This window comes from Gopherus evgoodei, chromosome 11 (genome assembly GCF_007399415.2).
Source record: "Gopherus evgoodei ecotype Sinaloan lineage chromosome 11, rGopEvg1_v1.p, whole genome shotgun sequence".
Taxonomy (NCBI): domain Eukaryota; kingdom Metazoa; phylum Chordata; order Testudines; family Testudinidae; genus Gopherus; species Gopherus evgoodei.
In genome coordinates, this window is record NC_044332.1 from 5,819,128 (window position 1) to 5,830,490 (window position 11,363).

Consider the following 11,363-nt stretch of genomic DNA (forward strand, 5'->3'; position numbering starts at 1 on the left):
TTCAAGAAATTGGCCTTAAGATCAAAGTCTTCAGCAGAGTTAGGAAATACACCTTTTCGTGTGTGCATGTTTGTTAAAGGGATCAAAGATCTATAGACACCCAAGACAAGACAAACATTTGATAATTGAAGGAGACAGGCTAATGTTGGCTTTGGGGCTTTTAGCTGGATGTAGGTGACAGATCCCATTCAGAGGGACCCTGCCTCAGCTGTACTCGGCTTTCCCAGGGAGGTGATTGTGCAGAACTGCCCAGGCAGGAAACAACAATCCAGCCTCAACTTTCCACCTCCCCGCCCCAAGGATTTTGGGCAGAAACCTACTTACAAAGCTGCCATCTAGAGGCGCTTTTCTGCGGTGTATATAACAGCGAGGCAGCTGGAAAGAGCACTCAGTCTCTTGAAAACTGCTCTGCAGCCAGGGTCTGAAGGCAGGAGGAGGGGGAAAGCCCAGCCGGTAGGTAAGGCAATGATCTCTGCTCTGCACTGCAGGGCAGGGCGAGAGAAAGGGACAGCGGGGGACTCCTGGGGCAGAACACGTGTCTGCTCTAGGGGGGAAATGCACCAAGGCTGGGAAAGGTGGGGGGCATCGGAGAGCTGCCTTGGAAATGAGTGTTGAACTGCAAAGGCGGGCAGCCTTCTCTCAGTGGGGCTGGGGAAGGCAAACCCAGTGCCCGGGGGGCGGGGGTCAAGTGGCTTTGTTTTGACTTCTCGATTATTCAGTTTGGATCTTGTATCGGAAAGAGTCACATCTTGCTCCAGTGCCTACTCCCCTCCCCTGGGCTCTGACCTCCAGACTTAACCCACTGACATGCCTGGGTCGTTTGGGCGAGCAAAGCCGCGTGGGCTACTTTATTCCGGCTTTCCCGAGACTTGTTAGGAAAAGCTGCCACGCGTGGGAGCCGCGATTCTTTCCCCGGGAGTGGCTCGGGGGAGACTGAAAGCTGCAAGGTGCGGGTTTGTGCCGGGTGGTATGGGTGACTGCCTGCTGATAACCTCTGACCTCCCCTCCAGTCCCAGGCTGCTGACCAGGCAGCTCAGCTCAGGAAGCTGCAGATCTCCACGTTACACAGAGTCCTGGTTCTTGGTGAGCTCCGGGCTCATCGAACTGGATCTTTGTGTCTTTCACTCTTACCCGACCGCCCCGCAGAGGCGAGGAAACCAAGGAACCGGAGCGCAGATGCCCTGGCCACAAACGCCCCCTTTGAGGGGGGCTGGGGAAGTTTGTGGGACAGGCTGCAGGGCAGGGGCCTGGGGGTAACTCCTGGGGGGAGCTGTGAAGTTATCCCAGCCCGCTGGGAGAAGCAGAGTAATGAGGGGTCAGAATGGGAGAGTGCCTCGTTCAAGGGTTTATGGAGGCGTTTGGGGACGTGCCCGGGAACGTGCATCGGAGGGCAGCAGTGGTCGCTTTTTGTCCGTTCTCGGACGCAGATGTTGCCTTTGTGTCTGTGCCTTTCTGAAAGCACAACGTGGGGGTGAAGGAAGGGTGCGTCGCGCTGCAGAGAAAGCACCGCGCTGCTGGGGCCTCTTGGCAACTTTTCACCAGCAGGGGGCCCGATTCGCCTCCCGTGGGAGTCCTGCCGGGCACAACTTCCCCTGGGAGCAGGATCGGGCCCGTAAGAGGGAGCTTATCTTTTTTGGTTTTTTTGCAGTTCATCCTTCACCTTAGGAATGTTTCCAGAGAAAATCATTCCCCAGGCTTCTAAAGCAGGGTTAGCACTTCTCTCCCCATTGTTGGGGTGAAATGTTGGAGTAAGAGATACAGCAGGTATTGGATGCAAAAATGTAAAATGATATTGCAAACCCCAACTATTCCCCCCAACCTGGGTGTGTGGGAGAGTCATCCCCCCGTGCTCCTAAAAGAATTCTGTGGAATGAAAAGCAACCCCCTCCCCTGCCAGACTGATCAGACCTAAAGATGTACGGTGTTGTTCTATGAAGTAATTCACACCATACAGAGAGAAGGCCCCCGTAGCAGCAATCCTCAGAGGATCTATAAATATCTCCTAATGGGGGCCCATCGGCTTTCTGGATTTGAGATGCCTTTACACTCTGAACAGTAGTTTTTTGTGCGACTGTTTCAGGCATAAACTGTTTCCATCCATTGGGAGAATGCAGGAGCTGCTTGGGTTTAACACAAACGGAAAGAGAACGCAGGCTAGCAGGGTAGGCAAAGTGAGCAGCATAACTGTATCTAAGCTGCTTATATGTGCTCCAGCATCTCTCTCAAAAGTATTATGCATAGCCACTGTCCACGCTTGTCTGAGAGGGACTTTAAAGGCCAGGCGTATTGATGGTGCAATGCAAACATTTGGCAGACGGAGAAATTCCCTCTCCCTGGGTTTGAAGAGGTGGTGATTGCAACAATATCTTCCTGCCCCTGTTAACTCTGAGGCTAGTTCTGCTTTCAGTTGTACACTGGTGTAAATCCAGAGTAGCTCCGTGGAAGTTAATGGATCTCCAGTGGTGTGGCTGGGAACAGCGTGGCTGTTTGGTAAGTGCTGACAGCATGCTTGGCCCTTCTCTAGAGACACAGCGGAGAGGGTGCCTGCAGTGAGCCTTCACAGGCGAAGGGTTTGATCCTGCAAACACCTGCCACTGAGTATAGTGCCGGTGTCAGACTCTGTAAGTGTTCCCAGGATCGGGCCCTAAACACCGAACCAGAAAAGACCCTGGGAAGACACAAGAAGGATTAACACAATGATATTACACCCATACAGTGATGGCTGAGGGTTTTCAATACCAGGGTAGATGGCTCTATCAAGCAGGACAGCGAAAAGTACCTTGCCTAAATGCTTCTTCATAGCAGATAGTTCTCATCAGCCCAAAGAAAGCGAGTGAGAGGAAAGAAGGGGAGGGGAGTGTAAAGCTGTCTGGAATTGGTCGGCTGAGACACAGATAGTGGGAATGATTGCAGAATTGCAGACCAGAGATAGCTTGAAGAAATCTCAGAACAACTCTTTGTTAGGGGTCCAGTGTATATTGATGGGTCGGGTAGCTACTCTCTTCTCCTGTATTGAGCTCTCTAATTTAAAACGGATTGTTCCTTTAAATGTAAGGTGACATCAGTTCGCAGCCTTCCACCGTGGTGTGTAAAAAGCAAGCTGAACCCGGAAAGGGTCAAATGGCTTTAGTCAGCCTCACTGAGGGCTTTTTTTCCACCCCCCACCCCCGAAACTAATCGGGATGGGAATCTGAGCTCTCGGTACACAGCCAATCCCAGACGACAGACAGACTGGCCCTTTGCATGCTGTAATCTCTGAATATAGCTGTCAGGATTTCAATTCCAGCAGCTCCTCCCCAGTTGGGGATTTGAGCACAATGGACCATATCAGCTTTCTAGATGGAGCTCTTTTATCACTGAGTGGGGCTGTGGGTTTATATAGATGCACACATGGAGGTACTCACACACACAGGGCAAAGGGCTAGTGGCCTGCTAAGATTCGCCCGATGTACAGGACAGCCCTAATTTGCATGCAGTAAGATCACGAGGGTCATTATTTAATGAGTGGGCAAGGTCGCATTGTTTTTGGCTTAGCTGGCTCACCAGACCAGCCAGCCTTGCTAGTCTAGGCTCAGAGGTGGCAGGTGGCCATAGAGTCCTCAGATCAGTTTAAGCTCTCTGCTTTCAAGGGATATTACACTCCCGTTTTTGCTTACATTTCAACAGGGGATAGTTACCCTGTATGTTTTCTGTGACCCTGATGACCTAACACCATGCATTGCCTTGGGTTGTCTTAGATTACATTTGCTTACAAGTAACCTTAGAGGCTTCCTAATGGTATGAGGATGATGTCTTCAGACTTGATGAGAGTTAACTTGGATCAGTGTCTTAGTTTGTGAAGTCAACCGTTCATTCAACTATTAATATATCTCCCTAGATCAGGTGATGCCTTCCAGTCTGCTTTTTAGGCATCCAAAGCAGTGTGTGTGTGAGGGGAGGGGGGCTAGTTTTACAAAAGGGGTAAACGTGACCCAAAGGTAAATCCTTTTGAATTGGGGCAGTATTGCCAATCCCCACTCTTCAAAAATCATGAGTCAGACCCCCCTTCAAATCACATGTTTGGCTTAACAATCATGAGATTTTTTTTTTAAAGTCAGGGGGCTGTTTGCTTTCTGGGTTTTGAGGGACTAAGGCATACAGGGGTCACATTTTCAAACTTTTCTCCACAACCATGAGGCCTTGAAATGTTTTTAAAAAACGAAAGCACAGATTCTCCCATAATCGTGCTAGCAACTGCAACTTTAACATTTTGACTTGGAATGACAGGTCGCTGAAAACAGACTGCTTTTTTATTTATAGCCCTCTCCCCGAGATGTCCCCTGGCTAAGATCTTATTGGGGACTTTATTTCCTATGCAAACTTAAGGTTATTCACAGCCTCGTGCTGAGGATGAGATAGCCTCTCTATAGGAAGTTTTATATGCTGATTTTTCCACATGGAACTCACTGGGGCATGTGGCTTTAAGCCAGTGTTGTCTTAACTAAGTCTTCTAGTCTCCTCGGACCAAACGCATTGCTCTTGTAACTCCCCTGATCTCGACAGCGTAGCACCAGAGAGGGATTTGGCCCATCTTTGGCAGCTGGCTCACAAACACACAACACGCAGGTGGATAGTTTTGGCAGATGTAGCTGAGAAATCCTCAGCAAAATTTCCAAGGCAGATGGGCTCAGAATGATTGATTTATTCCAGCAGAGGCCGGCCTCTCCTGAGATGCCATAACAGCAAAGTGCAGGGAAACCTCTGTCTTGTGCCCTCTGACTTTCATGTCAGAATAAATCAAGAGGTCAGCATGAGCTTTCTCTCTCCCTGTCCTTTGCACCAATAACAGTGGTTATTACAAAACTGTGGTGGCCTGTTCTGAGAATTGCTGAGCAGCTGGAAGTCCAGCTGAAGTCAGCAGAAGCTACGATTGCTCAGCACTTGGGAAAACTCGAACCCAATGGCTCCTGTCTATGGTATTTATCTGGCCCCCATCACAGCATCTCACAGTCTTTAATGCATTTATCCTCAGAACACCCCTAAGAGGCAGGGCAGGCCTGTTCTCCCCATTGTACAGATGGGGGAACTGAGGCCCAGAGAGACTTGCCCAAGACACACCGGAAGTTTGGGGCATGGGAGGGGATTGAACCCAGGCTAGTGCCTAACCACTGGACTGTCCTTCCCCGTGATGGAGAAGGAAGAATCATTGAATGAATCGTCTTCAATTTGTTCTCGCTCTGTGATGAGTTGATTCTCTTTGTGTGAAATGAGACGTGTTCTGCCTTTAGAGTGAGTGGGACTTGTTGGGCCAGATCCTCAGAGGGTGTAAATCAATGTAGCTCTATTGACTTCTGGGGGTGGATCTGGCTTACTGTGTTTTGCAGGCTTCTCTGTTTGTTGCGGCTGTTACGCTACAGGAGTCAAGTAACACCTGTGGGAGCTAATGCCTTTTGCAGTGGGAAGTGCACATGGACCATCATCCTTCTAGCCCATGGACATTCTGAAGGCAGAGCTTTGGGAGCGAAACGGGCCTTGTTAAATAAAAAAGTAACCCATTGTTTTAATAAGGACAGCCTCGCTTCAGCAAAACGAAGCTGTACTGTACAGTACCCAGTACTGGAGGAACTGCTCTTTGTGGCTAATCATAGAGGACAGGATCTTATTCGAAGAGCTGTGTTCCTTGCCGGTTTCCATTCAGTTCTGGGTATGTGCCAAGCTGTAGTGTTTAAATAACAAGCTCAGAGAGAAATCTCCTCTGACCTATGCAGCAATGAGGATTTCATTTTCCAGACTCTCTCTAGCGAAAGGAATGACCTGTCCGCTGTGGAAATCAGTGTGTTCGGGTCTCCTGATAGCACTGCTACAGGCACTGCATAGAATGCAAAGAGAAGAGTTAGTGCGCCTCAAAGAGGAGGCTAGACCTTCATGGGAAGGAGGGGGCCCTCAGGTGTACTTCCCACTGCCACCTGAACTGCGCTTTGTACGCAAGCAACTACCTCCCTGCAGGGCCAGGCTCTCCTCATGCACTCCTTGCAGTTTCAGTCCCCAACAGAGTAGTGCTTCGAGCAGCCTAATGTTATCTCACGTGGGGCTGATTTCCCTTGTTAGTTCTTGCAATGTAGCAGGCCCCACAAACCCTGCTGAAGCATCCCCTGGATCCGAAAGCTTCTTTAACGAGGAGAGAGGGAGATCAGGGCTGGTCACAAATGCGGACTGCCGTGTAAATGCTCTCTTTGGCATGGCACCGTAACAGTTTCTTAAATCAAATTAATATTGCCCCAAAGGCAGCAGCAAAAAGCAGAAGGAGTGGGTCATAGCTACATCCTTTTCCTTTAATGGGAGAGGCTGCGTATGTGTAAATAAAACCCCAACCCTTGGGCCTGGCAACAATCCAAGATGTTTAAATGTCAGAAAACAGTTCTGTCCTAAAGGGGAGAAGAGGAAAGGAAACATAAAATAAAGCCATGAAGTGAGGCAAAGATGGAGGAATTTCTTGTCCAGCTGACCCTGGTGTAGTACCCCTCTGGGCCTGCCCAGGAGGCCTGCTTCTAAAGCCCGGCCAAGTGGGCCGAGGGAGTAAATGAAAGCGCTACATCTTAAAGTGAAGGGACCAGCAGAACAACACTCCTTTCCACACAGTCTGGGCCAGATTGTGGCAGTTAATTACTGCCCTGGCCTGGAGGGGCAGCACTGCATCCTCTCCCTCAGTAACCCCACCCAGGTATTTCTGCCCACCACTTACGCCAGTGCCCTAGGAAGGAGTTGGTATGACATCCAGTGTTGTTCCTTTTTCCTCTTGTCAGGCTGGTATGTAGCATCCCTATGGCTTGCGGAAGGGTCTGTTCTCTTGTGACAGCAGAGCTCTGTGATTTCAGAGCACGCTCAGCTGAATGCAGATGGAGGCCTTTGTCCTGTTCTCAGTGACACCGCTTTATAAAGCGCGGGTAGCTCCACTGGAACCAGCGGGCCTAATTCTCCACTGCCCTGTTCCTGGTGGTGTCATTTACCCTAGTGCTAAGTGCATATAGGACGCTCCCAAACTGGGCCTCAGCGCTCCCTCTCACCAGTGCTCAGGTTTCAGGCTCATTGTATGCTACCATAAACAACTGCAGGCCATGGGGAGTTAGGCTGACTGGGGCGAAACCACAATGAGTGAGAGGAGAATTGGGTCCCAATTGCCCTTAATCCCTCACTCCTTCTGGCTGATCCCAGGCATAGCTGCTGCTCCTGGTCTTGGCTTCACACTCATGGCAACTAACTGGAATGGTTTCATTTTAAGCCCCAAATAAAACCTGGAGCTCAGAGCAAGAATCTATAATCACTTTGGAGAGCTCTGACCCTTTGCTTCCAAGGAACTTGTCCTCAAGCCTTCTGCTGCTGCTACTGCATATGCACAAAGATGGATGATGGCTAGCATATCCAGTAGGGCTATTAAAGATGTGGGGCATCTCATTAAATCCCTATTCACTTCTCCTTGTGGAGACCCTTCCCTGCCCATTTCCTGGCTGCACATTGATGTAGTTCCTGGATGGTGATCTGTGGCTTCAGCAGCCTCCTAAAGGTCTTGTCTATACTTTGAATTAGCCCTGGTTTCTGCCATTGGTATTGCTCCGCCCGTGCAAGCCCCTAGTGGAGAACAGGGAAACTACAGGAGGATTTACTCCGGGTTCATATCATGGCTTTGCCAGTCTACACTAAGGGTTTGGTGCAACAAAACTGGTGCCTGGCTGAAACGGGCTAAATCTAAGTGTAGTGTAGATATAACACACTGATCAGTGCATTTAAATGTCTCTGTCTGCCTGATCCACAATGGATGTGAGTCTGTTACAGTTCCTCCTATTGTGCCTGGTCTTTTAGCGCATGCGATAGATACTCATACTTTTATCTCCTGAGATCCCTGGTTCAGCCAGCCATGTTGGGAGCCAGCACATAGACAAGGTCTTAGAAAGGCTGACTTGCTGCTGTGGGTGGTATTGTACTGTCCACAGGGTTTTTTGCCACTCCAGATGCTTGGCAGTAACTGCCACAATGTGTCCAGGATTTTGTGGAAAGCTGTAGCATTCTGTTGGTCCCATCCTTCTGCTGGCAATACACGTAACAAATAGCTCACTTCGTTATCCACTCTGCAGACGGAGGAACTGCTGAAGCAAAAATAATAATAAAGCACATAAATAGAAAGTGTGCGGTGCTGAGAGAAAGGCTGAACTTTAGCAGCTGGGGTGAGAGCGTATTCTTAATTCCAAGATTTCGTCTAAAAAAGAAAAATGAGTCCTGCCACTCTAAGTTACACAGCAGTAAGGCTCCAGTTCTCTCAAAGCTACATCACAATTGTTAAGCACAGAGGGATGCTTCATTATATGTAATTGAGGGGGGCCTGGATTGAAATTTGAAATTGGAAGGAGAGTACAAAGGTCTGAGGTCTACACTTCTGTTTAATGCATCTGGAGCTGTACTTGATGTGATGCTTAACAGAACCTGTGGTAACTGTTTTACAGTACTCTCTCAGCCAGAGCAATTCTACTATGCTTGAGGGAGTGCAGATAAAATGGCTTAAAGATTTCCTTGCTAAAAGTGATAGCATCATCTTTTATGTTGCAGAAGACCGAGTCAGTCGCGTGACATTTATTTGGCCACGGTGTACTTTGTGGATTTCACACCCAGGGACTACAGCCAACCTGATGATGTCATACACAGACTAATAAAAAAGCACACAAAAAGCCAACGTTGTTTCTCTTTTGCAGACCAGATGAGTTTTGTTGTGTGTTCCTCAGTCCCAGTTTGCTCTCCTTTTCTCTTTAACTGAAAGTAGTTTATGAGGATACGACACAATTTAAATAAAGCATCCAATGGACAGAATGTTTGCAGAGTGATAGCACAAGTGTTTTGATACAAGGACAGTAGTGGAGAACTCTAACCATTGCTAACCAAGATATTTTCTTCTTACTCTTATATTGGTTTTAGGTTATTTGGATTCTGAATTGACTGGCCATGAGTGCAATTGACTTGACTTCCATCCTTGATCTTCTGGACGTGGGAAATTTCTCTGATAGCAACTGGACGTGCAACAATGGAGACTGCATCATTGTGGACACACTCTCATGCCCGAGCACACTTAATAAAAGTGTCTTACTGTACACCCTCTCTATCTTCTGTATCTTTATCTTTGTGATAGGGCTGGTGGCCAACTCGGTGGTTGTCTGGGTCAATCTCCAGGCCAAAGCGACCGGTTATGAAACCCACCTCTACATCTTCAATCTAGCCATCGCCGACTTGTGCGTTGTCATCACCCTTCCAGTCTGGGTGGTCTCCCTTGTCCAGCATAACCAATGGCACATGGGAGAAATCACATGCAAGATCACTCACCTCATATTTTCCATCAACTTGTATGGAAGCATCTTCTTCCTGGCATGTATGAGTGTGGACCGCTACCTCTCAGTTGCCTACTTCACCAACTCCAGTAACTGCAAGAAGAAGATCATCCGACGCTTCATCTGCATCTTTGTGTGGCTTCTCGCCTTCTGTGTCTCTCTCCCAGACACCTATTACCTGAAGACCGTCTCTTCAAACAATGAAACTTACTGCCGCCCTCTCTATCCAGAGGAGAGCTTCAAAGAGTGGCTGGTTGGCATGGAGCTCATCTCTGTTGTATTGGGCTTTGCCATTCCTTTTCCTATCATTGCTCTTTTTTATTTTCTCCTTGCAAGGACCATCTCTGCCTCCAGTGACCAAGAAAGGAAGAGCAATGGGAAGATCATTTTCTCTTACGTTGTTGTGTTTCTTGTCTGCTGGCTGCCCTACCACGTGGTTGTCCTGCTCGACATCTTCTCAGTCCTTCATTTTATACCCTTCAGTTGTCAAATGGAGAACTTTCTGTATGCTTCTCTTCACGTCACTCAGTGTTTCTCCCTCATCCATTGCTGCATCAACCCCATTCTCTACAGCTTCATCAACCGAAATTACAGATACGAGCTCATGAAAGCCTTTATCTTCAAGTACTCAGCCAAAACAGGCCTCACCAAACTTATTGATGCTTCCAGAGTATCAGAAGCTGAGTATTCTGCTCTGGAGCAAAATGCCAAATGATCACCACTCCACAGGGACTCCTCTTGGATCTTTTCATACTTGTCTCTGATGGGGCATGAATTCACAGCTTGGAAGAGAAATAAAGAACTATAATTTAAATTTAGAGTTTGGAGAAAAACCAAAATCATGCATTTATTTTAACGTGTTTTGTTTTGTCTACTGCTAGCTAATCCAGACTTTCTGGACTGAGACCAGGGTGCAAATTCTATGCAAATGGGGGAGAATTTGTAGTAAACAAAGCCATTGTGTACCACGGATATCACATGTTTTCAGGATAGGCTTTTTTCCCATGTGTAAAGGAGACCCTCTCTTGGTTTCATTGTATATGTGTTATATAGATATAGATATATATATATATATAGTGTGTTGTATTTAAAAACCCAAGACTTTATTTTCTGGCTGTTGGCGTACCTTATATAAATCTCTTTGAAAGTTTAAATATATTTTTATCATGTATTTGAAGTGTATTGCTGATAATTGTATCCAGAGCGCTGTAGTCTGAATGTTAGTCCAATTATAGTCAAAATGAATGACAAAGGATGACATTAATAGCTGTATGGAGATTATGTATTATATGTGTGTGTGTCTACTTTGGCGGGCACATTTTATTTACAACAGCTTTATGTTGTGGTTTATACCTATATGTATGGAAACAAGTTGTATGTACAGTGCTGTGATATAATTTCACATCATATTAAAATTAACAGTAAAGTAAGAGTCAGTTAACTCCTGTTTCTGTGTTTCACCAAGCAGTATCCTTATGCACAAAATGAATGACCTTATTTCCAAGAGTCCTCTCTATTTGTAAGTTATTTTTAAAAAAATAAAGATTTGGAAAAATACAGAACGGTGGTTTAATGTCTTTTCTTTTTTTTTTCAACTAACCCTTTTACTTCCTTTGATGCAGACCTGTCACTGGCATCCTATCTATCTGTCTATCTATCTATCATTTCATATGCTAATAGCAGACAGAAACAATTTAAAGAGGAATGTCAAATGGGATTTGCTAAGGGGGAAAAGCAGTGGTGTGGATGGGAGCGGTATTTTGAACAATCTATTTGGAAGATGAGTTAGCTTTTGAGGTAAAGGCTCTTAAGGTAAAGGCTGCTGGGAAAGACAGGCTCCTGAGACTGACTACACATACAAAACAAAACTTGGAGAGTGTAATAAAGCAACAAGATTTGACATAAACTAGGCTCAGTCCCTTGCTATTTCATTGCTCTAGAATTCAGAGGTTTGCAAGCTTCCTTCTGACAGGCCAACTATTTTTAACTCACTTTATGGCTTCCTTTATTATTATT

General features: G+C 46.9%; 1 protein-coding gene across 3 annotated transcripts; it reads left to right on the forward strand.

Moving 5' to 3' along the window:
- The first annotated feature begins 347 nt into the window (after window positions 1-347).
- ACKR3 (atypical chemokine receptor 3) lies at window positions 348-10,904 on the forward strand. 3 transcript variants are annotated; one of them, XM_030581096.1, is made up of 2 exons: window positions 348-453; window positions 8,941-10,904. In XM_030581096.1, exon 2 carries the CDS (start codon window positions 8,968-8,970, stop codon window positions 10,060-10,062), a length of 1,095 nt encoding a protein of 364 aa, XP_030436956.1. In that variant the 5' UTR covers window positions 348-453; window positions 8,941-8,967; the 3' UTR covers window positions 10,063-10,904. The 3 variants fall into 3 exon arrangements, with proteins under 3 accessions (XP_030436956.1, XP_030436957.1, XP_030436958.1); XM_030581097.1 differs by having other exon boundaries at window positions 352-457; XM_030581098.1 differs by lacking the exon at window positions 348-453 and adding an exon at window positions 1,649-1,764.
- The last annotated feature ends 459 nt before the right edge of the window (window positions 10,905-11,363 follow it).